Source organism: Furipterus horrens, unplaced genomic scaffold (genome assembly GCF_987537825.1).
Source record: "Furipterus horrens unplaced genomic scaffold, mFurHor1.1.pri manual_scaffold_3, whole genome shotgun sequence".
In the NCBI taxonomy this organism is placed as follows: domain Eukaryota; kingdom Metazoa; phylum Chordata; class Mammalia; order Chiroptera; family Furipteridae; genus Furipterus; species Furipterus horrens.
Window position 1 is genome coordinate 182,889,910 of NW_028327173.1, and position 17,507 is coordinate 182,907,416.

Genomic DNA, 17,507 nt, shown 5'->3' on the forward strand with positions numbered 1-17,507 from the left:
ACCCCAGGAGGCTTTACTCACTTGTCGAAGGCAGAATTCTGCTGCTTTAGACAACGAATGCCCAATGGTTTTCTTATTACACACGCAAGAAAAACCCACCACTTCATAATTCAGCTAACCTCCACTTACTCAGAGAGAAAACCTTTGCACCCTTAGAATGATCTGATTACTCTTTGAGCTCCCTTCTTACTGAACTCTGATGCTGTCAGAGAACTCTGAAGTTGTCAGGAAATGTCTCAAGAGTGTGCAGTCAAGAAGGAACTTAAAAGCATTTTTGTGAGCCGCACAACCCAAATTCATCCTATTTATTAAAACGTCTGTGAGATTTAGTATTTAACAGACAGCATACAAAAAATATGAGGTTGTTTGAAGCCTCTCTCTTTTGTTATTCTTGACTATCTAGTATTAGATACTTAAAACATTTCAGAAACAATTTAGATCTATCCTTTGTGATGAGGTTTGATCAGCTATTTCCCAGCTACCTTGAGTAGGAGAATCTACCATTTAGTACATCAATTTTAATTTTGGGGGGGTTCCAATTTTAAAAGTTTTACCACTATAAAATGGAGTTAAAAGTTTATTCACAGAGCCCTGGCTGGTGTGGCTCAGTGCATTGAGCACCAGCCTGTGAACCAAAGGGTCACTGGTTTGATTCCCAGTCAGGGCGCTTGCCTGAGTTGTGGGCTGGGTCCCTAGTTGGGGACATGTGAAAGGCAATTGCTTGATGTCTCTCACATATGTCTCTCTACCTCTCTCTCTTCCTCCTTCCCCCTCTCTAAAAATAAATAAATAAAATATTTAAACAAAAAGTTTATTCACAGAGAAAAACCTACCATAGACTTTAAACATAGTTCAAGTACATTGACTATCTACTCTGCTGGTTTTATGGACCAGAAAAAAGTGAAAATGTCACTGAAAAATTATTTTTCAAGTGATTGTTAGAAGATTAATTTTAACTCAGGCAGCCTAGAAAATCCTGACAGAGAGGGTATGAAGATAATACGTATTTTAACATTTTCCTTTTCAAACCCATGTAAACCTCCAGTCATAAGAAAATCTCAAATTGTTCTTAAGATTTTTAAGAAAACACATTAGATTCAGGTAACAACACTGGGGTCTTAAGTCATTGCAGATCTATCTGGACCTCTGTCTCTGTGAGCTCATCTAAGTGTATGTATCTTAATGTTACTCTCTTTAGGAATTTTTATGTCTGACACTTCTCTCTTTTTAACAAAAACATGTTTTATTAAAAATGAGGTATGCTCACAATTTTTAAAAGATAAATACCATGCAAGCTGTTGCAGAGCTAGTTAAGTAAAACATAATTTTAAAACTACTTTGTATAGCTATGCTTAAAACAAATTTTTTATACATTATAACATAGTTATGCATTAAAGTAACTATTAATTTCCTATATGGCAGAAAATATTTTTACATAATCCTTATAGGGGCTTATTCCTGTGATACAGTAGTCAAAAGTGATGGTCTAAAATATTATTTAAAAAATATTTCACTTCATATTAATTTGATTTTACTGATTTGACAACCTGGAAAAACTTAGAAATTCTATAAATAACTATTTACTGTAAAGTTCCATATTACTACATTGGTTTCTGACTTCTAAATTGTGAATTAATTTATGAAAAGTTCATAGCCCTAACTGAAGGTAATTTTTTTTTAATATTGATATCTGACTATATTTTTTATTTGTTTGTTTTATTTTATTTTTTAGAGAGAGGGGAAAGGAGAAAGAGAGGGAGAGAAACATCACTGTGTGGTTGCCTCTCACTCATGCCCCTAACTGGGAACCTGACGTGCAACCTAGTAATGTGCCCTGACTGGGAATCGAACCAGCGACACTTGGCTCGCAGGCCGATGCTCAATCCATTGAGCCACAGCAGCCAGGGCTTAACTGAAGGTAATTTAAATAGCCATTAAGTAATATCTTACAATAAGAAGACCTAATATACACAACATTAAAACTATGGGTAAATGGTAAAGAAAAAACGTCAGGAGAACTTGAGGAAGAAAATAATTCATGAATAAAAAATGCATGTGAATTACTTCAGAACTGATATAAAAATTCTGAAGGAGAAAATGCTACTCAACTAGGATCATGTCCATGTTTTCTTGTGTGAGCTCCGACTCAAAGGCACGAGATGACTCTAACTGCTCTTGCGACAAGCGGGAACTTTTCAGGGGGACAGCAGAACAGCCATCACAACATGGCTGGAGTCTCTGGGCTAACACATTACCAAACCTTTGGCATCGGTTATGTTTGAAAGATTTACCTTTGTGTGAATACATGTGTTCCAGCAATTGGCTCTTTCGGAGAAATTTATGACCACAGATGGTACAGCTGATTTTTCTTTTCCTTGAAAAAGAAAAATTGCAGTTTAATTCTACTGGCTCTGTGTCTTTGGAGATCAAAGACACCTGACTGATCTGCAAAGGCTCTGCAGTCCCACGGTTTGAGTGGTCAGGCTGTTGCTCATTCTCCTTGACAATGAAAGAGCTGAGCCTGCGGCATTCAAGAGCCTCGCTATTTTCATTAAGTGGATGCACTTCACCAAGGTCATTACTTTCCAGAATGGAAGCAGGGACACCAAATGGGAGGGATCCAGACACATGGGTATGGAGATGTTGCCGAAGGTTACCACGGGAATCAAAACGCTCTCCACAGTAATGGCATAAGTGAATTTTGATACTACTTTCAGTGGAAGTGGGGCCTGTCATCTCTGATGAGGATGAGGAGTGGCTCTGGGAGATCACAGATTCTGGGTCACACCTTTCCTGCTTGATGGACACTGGAGGCTTCTGGCGTTCCTCTAAGACCTGGGCAGCAGGGTGGACCCTCTGCTGGTCAGCAGTGCCATCATCCAGCCCAATAGCAAGAGAAAGCTGCAACTGGGGGTGTTCTGCCTGGGCAGCAGCTCTGCTTCCACTGTTACTGGACGGAGCTTCTTTGACCTCCAGCCCTTGTTTGACAGCTGTTTTTTGGGTTGTTGATATTTGAATGCCATACAAATTTGAGGACTGCACAGTCTCTGGTGAGAACACTCGATTCATTTCAGTTGCAATGTGAGAAAGGTAGTCGGCATGAAGAAATCGAATCCCTTCTTCCAAACGGCTATGATCCACAATCTGTTTTGGCCCTTTCCCCGTGTACATAATGTGCAGCAAATAGCTGAATATGTCAGGTTGGATGTCAGTTGGCTGTATTTTTATGCATTCACTGTTAAAAACAAGAAACAGACCCACACAAAATCAAACAGCCTAGTTGGCCTTTTAGATAATAGTACACAGTCTTAGGCTAAAGCAATTTTTTCCTAAGACATTCAAACTTAGCAATCTGCCTTGATGAAACACAGCAACAAAGCTTAAACTTTCATTGTATACCAGTTTTATGGCCTAGCAACAAGTCTTCATGTGTCCGATCTACTGCCTAAAGTTAGGATAACAGATATTCTGATTAGTTCAACATTTATGTAGTGACTCCTAAGTGATACTAGTCACCAGGGAGTAGAAAAATTATGAATAAAATAGGTACTCTGCTCTTCTGGAACTTAACAATCTACTGAGTATATAGCCAAAAGAACCAAAAACAGGGATTCAAACAAATACCCATACACCAGTGTTCAGTAGAGCATTGTTCACATTAGCCAAAAGGTAGAAACAACTCAAGTGTCCATCAACAGGTGGACATAAGGGTGTTCTATTATTTTCAACCTAGGATGGATTAAAGCTATTCTTCACCAAGAGCTCAGAATCTGAATACCACTTCCCATCCCTCCCTCTGCATACCTACCATGTTGGGATAACCTAAATTCAAAACGTTTTGAAAAAACATTTGAAACAAATGACCTTTCAACTAGAATATGAAATTTAAGGTGGGTAGAATTATGACACTGAAACCTTGCTATGAAAGTGTTACAGAACAGAAATCAATAACTTAGTGATTAAGAGCACAGACCTTTAAGAGCACAAATCTACATCTGAGTCTAACTTATTAGCTGTATATCCTGGATAGGCAAGTTATGCTAACAACTGAGTCTCAATTTCCTTTTCTCTAAAATAGTATGGACAACAGTAGAACTTACATCAGGTAAATACCTAGTGCTCAGGTATGAGATAAGCCTTCAATAAATTTGAACTATTATTGTTTTTATTCTTATTTTCCACTATGGACTCGTCACACTGCATTTAATTACTGATATGTAAATATATATATTACATTTTTTTTTCCTAAGGTGACCCCATAACAAAGAATTCTTCCAAATGATGTTATAATAAGGTTTAGATATGCCACAATATTAAAACACTTCTCATTTACAAAAGCACATCCTTACCTTGTTTGGTGAATAAATATCATCTTAAAATAGTTAGAAAAAGCAGCAAGAACTGCTCTGTGGGCTTTGAAGTAAACATCTCCAATAGCAACTGTGCAATCACACAGAAAACCAAATTCTCGTTGCATGTTCAGCTGCTGCAGAAGGACAAGGCTATGGCTAGCTGTGTCCATTGTGGCTCTAAGAAAAAAGAAATAAAAAATTTTTTCCAGCAAAATTGACTACAGTTCACACAAACCCACAGAGTACAAGAGGACCTAAATTTAAATAAAATTATTCAACATTTTTTAAATTTTGTTTTTAATTACATTTTACATTCAGTACTTTGTATTATTATTTTCAGGTATACAGCATAGTGATCAACAATTTTCTATACTGTTAATTTCACTCCAAACCTAGCTAACATTAAATCCTCCTAATAGACAATTTATATAAACTGCTGAAACCATAAATACTTATGGCTTTTTTCCATCTGTTAAGAAGGTAAGTTGGTAGGAATGACACAGAGCAAAAGGAAGGCCTTTTTAAAAAAAATCTATGCAACCACAATGTTTTTAGTCCTCAGTTTCCTCACTGGAAAAAAGTGGGAGTGAGGTATTGATCCTTGCCTCAGAGCTAAATAAGTTATGTGAAAAGCACCTTGTCATTGAAACAGCTATTCAAATGTTAGCTATAAATGTTAATAACATTACAGTGCGTCCTGTCTGGGTTGGAGATGTCACTGCTCCTTAGGGAACCTGTGTGCTTAGGAGACACTGGCCTTCTAATTATCATACAACGTTTGGGAAATGTACCAGTCACAGTAATGTCACGAGCCCCTCAAACAGATGTCAAGCCACATCCCCTGATTTACATGGGGCCTGGGAGCCACATAGGAAAGAATCTAACCCCTGATCTTAACTGGATTCAGATACATACAAGTGTGGGGAGTCATGAAGGAAGCAGAACGAGGAGGGTGCACTGGTCTTGGGGGGGAAAAATCATGCATGAGGAAGAACATGCAAAAGAATTCTGGCAGAGAAGTCTAGTGTGAGTACAAGGTCATTCAAGAGGGCGGTGGTTTCAGAGCAGGGAGGCTGCGCTGCGCCACCTTCTCCACCCCAACTGTGCAGACTGCAAAGAACCCTGGTGCTTGGCACGGAGGGTATCACAGGGTGGGGGCTGCGAGAACCTCTTCCAGAAAATCAGATCCTAAAAAAGATAATGAAGTTTCCTTACTTGCCAGAGAAACCGAGGGGTAAGGAAATCAGAGATTAGAGAATGGGGTTAGCTGTCTGGACATTGGCAGTAGCTTTGGCAATGGACAGCTGAGTGATTGATAATATAATAAAAATAGCTAACACTATATAGAGCTTCCTATGTGTCAAGCAATTTTCACTCATTTAATTCTCAGTACAACTCTATGAGAAAGGGAATACTCAATGAATCTTACAAATGAAGACACTGAATCATCACAGAGTTAAATTTACCCGAGGTCATGATGCTAGTAAGTGGCAGAGCAGGGGATTCAAACTCAGGCACTAGATTCCAGAGCTCAAATGTCCTCTCTCTCTGCCTCCCAGGGAACATGACACACAAACTGAAGGAGCCAAAGGAACAGTCTGAATTATACATCAGGGTACCCCAGAAAGCCTCAGGAATATTTAGAATAAAATGCTTGCTTCCAGAAGGGAAACTAAGGAGCAGGGAGTTAAGGATGGGGGGAGGGGGACTCTACTGTTTAAACTTGAAAAAAAAAACACCAATGGAAGTTTTATATCATACATACCTATATGTATTCCTTTTTCCCTCATTTAAAAAAATTATATTTCTGCAAGGTACAGTGAACAATGTAACAGAACCCACCAACATTATATACATGGTAGAGATCCCTGGCATTTCCCCCTCATTCTATGCCCCCACCTACCTTGCCTCCAAAGGTAACCACAGTCCTGAATTTGGCGTTTATGACTCTCCTATATATTACCATAATATTACACCACATGTATATATCCCTTAAGAAGGTATGGTACTGTTATGCACGGGGTTTTTTCTTAAAAGTTTTTTTTGTTTTTAGAGAGAGGAGAAGAGAGAAAGAGAGGGAGAGAAACAATAATGTGTTTCTCATGTGCCCCTAACCGGGGACCTGGCCTGCAACCCGGCATGTGCCCTGACTGGGAACTGAACCAGCGACCCTTTGGTTCGCAGGTTGGCACTCAATCCACTAAGCCACACCAGCCAGGGCAGTTATGTATGTTTTAAAATTTTATATAATTGATAGTATACTTTAGGAATCCTGCAACTTGCTTAATTCTGCATTCATTACTTTTAAAATTCCTACTTCTTCAAACATAATTACCCCCCATTTATCCCCCAATTAAAAATTTTTAAAAAAATGAAATTCTTACCCCTTACATTTTCATTTTAAAAGCCCTTAAATAGCAATGAAATAAAAATAAAAAGATAACAAAACCTACAGAGACATGAACATACCTGTAAGAATATAAACAAAATCCAATTGGGGGTATTGTTTGAAAAGGCCATTAAACCAAAAGTCAATTTTTATTATATTGACCACATTTCTCTGATTCTAAAACATCCAATTTATAGGGAGACTACACAAACAAACAAAATAAAACTCTATATTGGAAATGTCAGTACGTGAAAAACATGTGTTTTAGAATCAATGAAATGGATCAAATTGAAGTGCCTTAAACTAGCCTTACAAACTGTCTCCCAAAAACCCCCTCAGATCATCATTTTCACCAGTTCTTTACATATGTATATGTTTGTGAATATATAGCACAATATAATGAACTGTTGAACCATATGGAAATGAAAATGGCACACTAAAAAGCAGCATATTAAAAAGAAGTCTTGTGGTTAATGGTCTGAGTAACAGTTAAATTTACTTGCTGAAAAACTATTTATTGAAGAGAAATTTAATAAAGACAAATATTTGAAAGCATGCATTACACAAGACAAGAGGACAGAAAAAAGTTACATAGATGCTGCAACCAAGATTACAGGTTAATAGGGGAGGTAAAACATAGTAATAACATGAAGTGACAAGTGCCATAGAGCAGTGTGGAAAACATGTTATGTGAGGGAGAGATAAATAACAGGTGACCCAGTGGAAAATAAACCATTCAATCTGGATTTAGATGAAAAGCAAGATGAACACAGCATTGCAGGCAGGAAAAACAGAATGATTAAAATAACAGGGAGTGGTATAAATATATAGATAACTGAAGAATTCAGATTGGCACTTGGCACAGAAAAAACAAAAGTAAGTGAGTAACAAGAGACTGGGTTAGCTCACAGAGGGTGCTGCGTGTAAAACTAAAAGGTAGTTCTGGTGTTTGAAATGGAAAACTATATTAAGATGTTTTCTGTGAGGGAGAACAGTGTAGTAGTCAAAGCTTAACCTCTGGAATCAGACAACTTGGAGTAAAATTCCAACTCTGCCCCTTAGCTGTGTGGTCTTCACAAGATACAACTCCCTGGGCTTCTGTTTCACTTACAAAATATGGGTAATTCAAGTATCTACTTCATAGGTGTTACAGACTTAGTGAGATGATGCCTATAAGCACTTAGAAATAGTGGGCGCATAGTAAGTGTTCAATAAACAGCAGTTACCATCGTCACCATCACCATCATTAGGCTTCTAAGACTGGTCCATCTAGGAGCAATATATAAAAAAGGATTAGCAAGGGAAAGGCATGGAGAAATAAAAACCGGCAAGGAGCCTACTGCAATATCTAAGTAATGGTGCAAATGAAGGAAGGAATGTTAAGATACACCAGATGAAGAACTGACATGACTTGGCAGGCAGGTTGGATGTGGTCAGCCACAGAAAAGAGCAATTCAAAGCTGAGTCTCAGAATTCCAGCTTGGATAATTGGAAGTATTTGTTCATGCCTTCAGGTCACATTTGCACAGTTAAGTGCCATGTGCTGGGTGTTGATATAAAAAAGGCAGGGTCTCAGAATGCCAAAGAAAAGGTTTAAGAGACAAGTTTCACTTTTGACACATTGAGTTCAAGGTGTTCACTCTAGGACATCCGAGTAAACCTGTTTGGTGATCAGTGAAAAGAAAATATGCTAGTCCGGGGCTCTAGAGAAAGCAGTGCCAGAGAGGGAGAGGAGGTTCTCTGAAATGACAAGGCTGAAATCACCAGGAGAGAGTGGACTACTGAGTAAAATAACAGAAGAAAAGCTAAGAATAAATCCTTGAACAGCACAGAAAAGACACAATAAGGGGGAAGCAGTAAGAAAATACACTCTCGTTGAGCAAAGATAAGGAAGGTGATGGAAAGGTGAGAACCTTGGCAAGAGGAGGTGGCAATGATGGTAGACGCTGCAGAGGAGCAGGTGATGAGGCCTGTCACAACACCCCCGTGTGTGACCAGCGGATTTCTGGGGGCCTCTGAAAATAGTTTAGGAAAGCAGCAAGAGCCAAGTGACTGCAAGGGAGACGTTAGGAAGCAGCAGCCACAGGGGTAGGTGCAGATAGGATAGGACATAGAGTGTGCTGCAGATTGAAGACAACTTGCAGGCTAAAGAGGGGTGGAACCTCTAGAAGCAAGAAGGAATGCAATCAGTAGTATAAGCATAGCAGCTAGCCAGGGAGAAGGGGGGAAAAAAAAAAGTATCTTTTTCTCAAAGTGCAAAGGAAATGGATGACTTGAGGAGAGAATACAAGTTTGTTTGTTTTGGATGGCATTGACTTACAAATTAGGTCAGTCCACATGCAGAGGGAAGAGGTGAGTTAGGTGAGTTCAGGCCTTGACAGAACCCTACAGTAATAATCCCTGATGCTAACCTAGAGCACTGAAGTTTACAGAGAATTTACACATATACTTCCTTCTGCTTTAATTTCTATTAATCTATCTTCAAGTTCACCGACTTCATTATTTCTAATTAATCCCATTCAGTGAAATTTTTAAATGCAGATAGTATATTTTCAGGTCAAAATTTTTTCATCTCATTGTTAGTTTCTATTTCTCTGCTGAGGTTTTCTATTTGTTCACACATTACCAACTTATTATGCTTTACATCCATGGGCATAGTTGTAATAGCTGTTTTAAATCTTCTGCCAAATCCAACCTCTGGGTCATCTTGGGGTCAATCTCCATTAACTAGGGTGGTAATGGTAATTTCCTGTCTTTTCATATGTGTAATCATTTTGGATATCTTCACCTTTGTGATTACTATAGTAAATATTTTAGATTCTGTAATATTTTTCCAGAGTTTGGTGTTTTTGCAGACAATTAACTAGGTTGGACTGAAACTCCCAAGTTCTGCCTCTCTATGGTTTGGACTTTTCAGTGTTAGGTGTGCTGTTTGAAGGCTGTTCAACACATGTATAATAGGGGTTGGCAAGAGATTTGAGCTGAGTTTATATGCAGTACTTAGCCCTCCCACTCATCCTTTCTAGGATTTTCCTGCTTACTTTCCTACTGTGTAGTCCCTCTGAACTCTGTCCTCTTTTCTTCAGGCAAATAAGATTACAGGTTGTTGTCTCAGCTTTAGTCATCCCTCATGTCACCAACTGGGGCCTTCTCTCAGGATAAAACCCATAAAAATGGGAAATTATTCATTGTCGTTCCCTTCTTCCAAGTGCAGACTTCATTCCAGTCTCTGCTGGCATTTTGTCACTCGTGAATGACATCTGGTAGTTTTTAAAACTTTTTTTTCAAGTTAAGTTTTTATCTTGATAAAACTATAAACCTTTATTTTATAAATCTCAATCTTACTAGGAACTACTCGGCCATTACCCTTTATCAGCAATTCTAAAAAGTTCTGGTCTCAAAATCCATTTATTCTCTTAACAGAAGTATTACAAACTGGGAAGAGTTGTTGTTTTTGTGGGTTATGTCTATCAACAGTTACCATGTGAGAAATTAAATGTGAGAAGTTTTTAAAAATTTAATTTATTTAAAAAACAATAGACCCATTACATATTAACATAAGTATTACATTTTTCTAAAAAATGTATTTTTAATCTAAAATGTTTTTAGATTTACTTGTCTTAGAAAAAGGGAGAGTAGAGAGAGCGAGTGAGATCGATTTGTTGTTCCACTTATTTATTCATTCATTAGCTGATTCTTGTATGTGCCCTGAGAATTGAACCCACAATCTTGGTGTACTGGGAGGATGCTCTAACCAGCTGACTACCTACTCAGCCAGGGCAAGAAAGGTTTTTCTTTTTTAAGGGAGGGATGGCATTGTTTTACATTTCACAATCGTCTTTAATACCCAGCTTTAAAACAAACAAAAAAAAAAACAAAAAGTTTGTTTTTCCTTTCTTCTATGCTTCTGCATTCGATCTGTTGCCACATGTTTTGGTTCAGGTGTGTTAAGAGAATTTGGCCTTGCAAAAGAGATCCTTGTAAACCCACTGAAAGGGTTTCAGGAAGGGTCACACTTTGAGAAATCTGCCCTATATATTTTTGATACTATGCAGTAACAAAGCAGGTACTAAATTAGTTCCATTTTATGGTTGAGGAACCATGGGTTCAGAGAAGGCAGGAAAGGTACCCAAAGTTAGACAACTAGCTTTTAGATGATGCTGGTAGTACTTCAAGTCTGACTATAAACTCAATGTAGTTTCTTCAAAATCCCCATCTAGAATGTTCGACATATATATATTCATGGCAGATTTTACAAATATATTGAATGAAATAAGGGGATAAATTTTCCAAGTTTATGAAATAAAACAAATTCAGATTTAAAAAAAAAAAAGCAACTTATATACATAACAGGTTCATTCAAACTTGTCTGCATAATAATAGACCCTTGATGTTTGAAGGCAACACAACCAGACTTTACTTCATGTTAACAAGCCAATCCATCACAGAATTACTGACAACATTTTCTAACACAACCTACTTTGCAAATTATTAGCTAGGCTGTTTATATAACCTTTGTTCATCATTTCTTTGATCATCAATTTGATTTTCTCTAGTATATAGAACAGCCAGTTTATTATGAATACAGAAAAATCTTAGAAGTTACATTTGAGAATTTTTGGTGGAAATTTTAAGATGTGAGAGATGTTGCAGAAAAATAATTTATCATTTTATTATACTTACAAATACTGGAGGCAAAAATGTAAGAGTGCTACATCTTAACATGATTTATCTGGTATTAAAGTGCTTTGTTTTTTTAAAAAAATATTTTTTTAAATTTATTTTTAGAGAGGGGAAAGGAAAGAGAAAGGGGGGGAGAAACATCAATGTGTGGTTGCCCCTCGCACCTCCAACCTACGCACGTGCCTGACTGGGAATTGAATCAGCGACCCTTTGGTTCACAGGTCAGTGCTCAATCCACTGAGCCACACCAGGTAGGGCCAAAGTGGTATTTATATTACAATAGGGTTGGCACTGGTATTTAAGAGACTACAAAAACCTTTTTTACTGACTAGACTGCAGTAACTCTGGATTAGCTCGAACTAAGTACACTAGAACAGCTTTATACCAGTATCTGTTTAATTCAAAGTTACCTTGATATTCAAGATCTCTGATTTTTATTTACTTAAAAAAAAAATCTATTGTATTAATTTGACTGGACTCTCAGACCCATGGTAGCCAGAAGGATGTCCTAGAATAAACAGCTTTTCATTCAGTCTCTCAGGCAGTAAGAATCTTTAATAAAAAAAGGATCAAAAGGAATTAGGCATCTGTTTCTGTGGAAAACAAACAGTCTTAGATATTATTTCTGTGGTTACTACAACTGTGACTTTATTATTAATTATTACAACAAGGAGGAAAGTTGGCAGAGGAATGTGTACAGCTTTTTTGAGATACTCACTCATGGCTATAAATACAAAGTAAAAGCAGATATATTCAAATTGCCACATGATAAAAGACTGTATACAATGCTTTTAACTTTTTAATGATACTTTCACATGATAGTGAAGGTGTAACCTAGATAAAGGTTGTTTGCAGAAATAATTTTATCCTGGAATAGTGGCTATTTAGCTGACTATATTATAAAATTTTCCATGTAGAGTCATACTGAAGTCTGAGTCCTAGTCCAGACTAAGCCAAACACAATTGTCAGGGATGATACACAGATCCTTTTTTAAAAATCTCTGCAGGTGATTCTAATAAGATATCTCAGTTAAGAGCCACTGAATTAGAAGAGGGGACAAAGAAACTCTAGAAAATACTTCACACTCTAAAATTACAGAGAAAAAGAAATTCACAAAAAGTGCTCAAAATGTGGGAATTATACCAGTTACAAGAAGTAAACAAAAATCAACAATTATAATTCTAGTTGTAACTTTAAACTAAAAACTTAGCCAGATTAAGAAACAAAGGTGTTCTCAAACTAGTAGGATAGGCATTGAGGGCAGAGGAGGAACACACCATTTTCAGATTTCTTTTTAAAAAATACTTAGGAAAAAGAGATACTTACTCTTCTATTTTACCATTATATTTTTCATAGCATCTAAAAATGACATGGAAATTCCAAATCTGAAAATATTGTTTGAGGTAAAGCCTGCAATAATTCTGGGCATCTGCTTATAAAAATCACTGGGAATATTACAGAAGAGGGTAAGAAGCAGACGTGGTAGATGATACAGGAAGAGCAGTTATGCTCTAGAAACCTTTAACGGAACAGGGAAACGTTAATTTGGGGCCTCTTGCCTGTTGGCAGACACAGCCAGCCTATACCACATCTCTAACCCCCATCTCACCAACATGTGGGATGCCTGATAAAGCCACAGGCAAACAAAATATGCCAACACCAGTTAGTGCAAATTGCTAGTGGACCTTTAAAAAAAAATCAGAACCCTGTGAAGGAAGATTCTTCTTTGTTTACTAAAAAGAAAGAAAGAAAAATATTCTTTCTGAAAGAAAAAATAAGATACTGAAAGGATAGGAGAGCCCTGGCTGGTGTGGCTCAGTGGACTGAGTGCCGGCCTGTGAACCAAAGGGTCGCTGGTTCGATTCCCAGTCAGGGCACATGCCTGGGTTGCAGTCCAGGTCCTCAGTTGGGGGTGCATGAGAGGCAACTACACAATGATGTTTCTCTCCTCTTTCTCCCTCTCTTTCCCTCTCTCTAAAAGTATATAGATAGAATTTTAAAAAAAATTTTTTTTCAAAGACAGGAGAAAGTTGGAAAATGACAGTGCTAGTACACATCTAGAGTACAGTACAAGCAAGAATGATTATAACTTCTGAATATAGGTAAACCAATACTTCCTTTGCCGCAGAATGTTCCACAACCATGTTGTCCACATGGGCTAATGAAACCCTTTGCTTAAAGTGTCTACAGTTTTTCAGAAAGAACAAAAAGTCATTACATATTGATTTGTAACTAGGAAAGAAATGAATCAGAAAAATTCCAAAAATAACTAACATTGCCAACATTTTTTCCTAAAGATGAGGTTTAAAAAATTCCTGATAAGCAAAGGGAAGGCAGAAGTACTAATAAATTCAATCAATAATCCTGAAACTGATGTTTGCTTCAAACACTTTATTTCCTCGTCCTCCACTCTTGCTATGCAGATTCAGGTAGCAACATCTTTCCTACACTAGAGAATAATACTGTTCTAGTTACTATCAACAGCTACTATTACAATGAGTAAATACTATGTGCCTTGTGCTAAGTGCCCTTTGTACATTACCTCTTTTAATCCACACCATGACTATGTGTTCTTTTTCTTTTCATTTTACAGATGAGGAAAAACCTAGGCTTAGGGCATACAACCGGCAAATGGTATTAGGTGGGGATCGAGCTAGGTCTGACTCCATAGTCTGTGCTCATAACTATAAACTGAAGTGGTATTTTTCTTAGCATTCTTTTATCAAAAGAATGCAGTTCACATGCAAGCGGGAATACGCCAGAAAGGGGGCACAGGAAGTGGCGCATAAGTACTTTACAATTTATCAAGATAAGAGCACCTGCACTGCTTTTTTTAAGACCAGGGGGAAAAAAAAAGAAAAGAAACCCTGCAATAATATAAAACCCCCAACTCTTTTCTAGCCCTGTTAAATGGACAAGTTTTTCAACAAGATGGTCAAGCAGCACCTACAGACCACAGTACATAAATCACTTTGGTTCAGTGGTGGGGAGGGCATTATGAAACACTTCCCAGCACAGCACTCACCAGGATATTTTACCGCCAAGACACTTAGGCCCCTCCTCCCCAGCTAGACAGCCTGGCTCCTTCATATTCCCCTCAGGAGATAGGGTGGAAGCACAAGGCTCCACTTTCTAAGGCACAGAGGGCAGTTGAAAGTCCTTCTCAGCCTCTTTGGGCAACCACAGGCGCCAATAAATCAGCCACAGGCGATTTCTCTCATCCCCTTCCCGGCTGGAAGTAGTAGTGAGATACAGTGCAAAAGAGCACAGATTAGCCTTGGGAGGTTAAGTGATATAGGCTTGAATTGTACTGCAACCAGCTGTATCACTGAAGCCAAGTAAACACCTGTTTGTAATATGGAGACTTTTGATAAGTATCAAAATTCGTCTATGAGAACAGCTAGCCAGTGCAGGTACTTAATAAACAGCAACCAAACCTGAGCAGAATCCATGTCTAGCACCTCCAAATATTGGTAAGATATTCAGGCCAGGGCTGGTCAAAACGGTGTAGCAAGTCATGTGAGCTTCCTCCCTACTTTCTTGCTGACCATTCAGGTGATGTTTCACTGCTTCCTGGTAACCTCGCAGCCATCAATCAGTACTAATCTATTCCATGTCTTATCCCATCATTGTTTCGTTCCCTACTAAAGAGCTGATGTCTGATAATTAAAATGTCCAGATTACTAAAGAGGACTTTGATGCCTTAACCTTAAAGAAGCAATCAATGCTACAAATGTTGGTTATTCTTGCAGAAAACAGGGCTGAACTGGGGGGTGGGGGAAGGGTGAGCTCCAAAGTACATCATAGCCATTCTATTTAACCTAGAAATAGTGCCAACCCTGTTTCTTAAAATACCAAAGCCATCACGCACCAGCCAAGCCTGATTTTTCAGTATTCTGGATCAAGCCAAGTATCATCACCTCTGGCAGAAAGCCTCTACAAAGCACGGGTTAAACTGGCCCTGCTGCACTCCGGGTGTGGTAGGGAGCAGAGCAACCAAGCTGTCTGGAGCCGGTGAGTCCAGTTACTCAAGAGGTGCAGAACCTCAATCAAGCTACATACTTGCTCTTTAGGCTGGGTGTCCTCATCTGTAAAATAAAAGGGATGAACTGGATTTTCCATAAGGCTCCTTTCAGCTTTAAAATCTATGACTACAAAGTGTACTTTACACACTTGACAAAATCCTATGAGAATGAACAGCTGTCCAAAAAGACTCGAATCTCAAGAGAATGAATGCCAAATTCAATCCCTTGAGAGAAACCAGGCGTTAATTTATGAAACATGTTAACCGCTTGTCAAGTTCCAGGGGCTGCCTAAGCAGCTCAAGAACAGCTTGTCTTCTCCACTTGAGTGCTAGCTAGGAAACGAAATGATAGATGATGGGGCAAGCTCTAAAAAGAAAAACTGGCCCTGGCTGGGTAGCTGGGTTGGAGCATCCTCGGGAGGTTTCAGGTTCCATCCTGAGTCAGGGCACTGCAAGAAGCAGCCAATGAATGAATGCATAAATAAATGGAACAACAAAATCGATGTTTTTTTCCCTCTCTAAAATAAAAAAGCAAAACTAAAAAAAAATAATGAATGGGTATGCTCAGAATGAGATTCAAATAATCTGAAAAAAGAGAAATAAATTACGGGACGAGAGGGGTAATTCCTGCTCCAGAAACAAGGTAATCACAAATGGAGGTGGGAACGGAGGGGGCCTCCGCAGGCTGCACCTGGAAACCCACCCACTCGCCAAAGGGGTCGGCTGGCCGCCTGTGGAACGCCGCACGCCAGTCGGGGCTGCCCGCGCGGGGTCGGAGCCCGGCCTGCAGCACGCGTCCTCGCGCCCGGTCCTAGCCTGCATCACGCCCCGCCAACTGCCTTGTGAGGACAGCGAAGGGCGGGCTGTGGGCATCCTCGGCCCAGTGCTCACTCGCGGTTGCCATTTTCCTCCTTGCCCTGATTGACATGTCAAACGGACCAAAAATACCCCTGTCCCCATCTACTTGCATCTGTTCCACGACCGGCGCAGCTGCAGGCCGCCGCCAGCCTAGGCGGCTCCCGGCGGGAGGGACTGACTCTGGAGCAGCCCACAAGGGCCGGGCTGCATCGCTTACCCAGAGGCCGCCGCGGCGGCCAGCCGGCTCCTCCATGCGGGAGGGGCGGCTCCTGCGCCGCAAGCGTCACGCGGCGGCGCCCGCTCACGCACTCCGCGGTCCATTCTCGCGCGGCTTCCCGCGCCGGCCGCCCCGTGTTGGGCCCACGTGACCGCGCGCCCGGTAGCCGGGAATGAGGGGCGCAGGGGTAGGAGTGTGCGTGCGTGCTTACGTGCGAGCCCGCCTATCCGCTCAAGTGGCCAGGAGGGGTTGGCTCGCGCTCGGCCGCCTCCGCCTCAGTCCCCAGTCGTGACTCTGTAGGCGGAAGCATGGTAAAGAGCCTGGGCGTTACAGGCTCCCCACACACAACCGCGTGACCTGGGGACTTTCCCTAGAATGTGCAAAAGCATGGGCACCCCTTCAGTGTGGGGGTGGGGAAGGATGCGCCCGGGTGTCCGAAGGGGGAGTGATGAGGGCGCGGGACCAGGGAAACCAAGCCGTGGGAGCCTAGGAGAGGCCGGGTGGGCAGGGTGGGGCATGACGAGGGAAGTGATTCAGGGCCAGAGGCCGACGGGCCCATGGAAGGTAGGGCGGGGGGAGCGTAAAGAATGGGCGACCCTGAACGCACTGGCCACGTCCAAGACTGGACGAGGTTGCCGGTACCCCAAGAACGTCCGGGACGTACTGCGAGGGAGGGCCCAGCTGCTGGGTCCTCCCGGGCAGGGGTCTGACATCTGGACAGTGTGGGAAAGCAGCATCTAGCCCTTGGGGAATCGGAAGGAGCCCAGTCCCATCCAGCTGTGCAAACAGGAGGAGGAGGTCCCAAGCCTACCCTTGGGAGAGGGGCAAGAGGGGTGATCAAGCGGCCGCCGCGCCGGGCCCCCGCGGTGCGGGTTGCGCCAGTCTCCTCAAAGCCCGACGCAGAAACTTATAACAGGCGACCGCGGGTGCCCCTAGCAGCCAGCGGCGGAGTGGGTGGGCGGGCGAGAGGGAGGGGAAGGCTG

The 17,507-nt window shown here is 40.6% G+C and overlaps 1 protein-coding gene across 2 annotated transcripts; it reads right to left on the reverse strand.

Moving 5' to 3' along the window:
- Window positions 1–1,596: 1,596 nt before the first annotated feature.
- Window positions 1,597–16,643, reverse strand: ZBTB25 (zinc finger and BTB domain containing 25). 2 transcript variants are annotated; one of them, XM_090270972.1, is made up of 3 exons: window positions 16,525–16,643; window positions 4,350–4,529; window positions 1,597–3,235 (listed from the first exon to the last, which is right to left on the reverse strand). In XM_090270972.1, exons 1-3 carry the CDS (start codon window positions 16,626–16,628, stop codon window positions 2,101–2,103), a joined length of 1,419 nt encoding a protein of 472 aa, XP_090127098.1. In that variant the 5' UTR covers window positions 16,629–16,643; the 3' UTR covers window positions 1,597–2,100. The 2 variants fall into 2 exon arrangements, with proteins under 2 accessions (XP_090127098.1, XP_090127099.1); XM_090270973.1 differs by having other exon boundaries at window positions 16,418–16,614.
- Between the last annotated feature and the right edge of the window lie 864 nt (window positions 16,644–17,507).

Excerpts from the sequence above, each read along its gene's own strand:
- ZBTB25 (XM_090270973.1), bottom strand. The coding sequence starts at position 16,560 with ATGGAGGAGCCGGCTGGCCGCCGCGGCGGCCTCTGGGTAAGCGATGCA. Across the intron at positions 4,530-16,417 it reads GCGCCGGTCGTGGAACAGAT|AGCCACAATGGACACAGCTA; the intron begins GCAAGTAGATGG and ends CTTTTTTCTTAG. Across the intron at positions 3,236-4,349 it reads ATATTTATTCACCAAACAAG|TGAATGCATAAAAATACAGC; the intron begins GTAAGGATGTGC and ends TGTTTTTAACAG.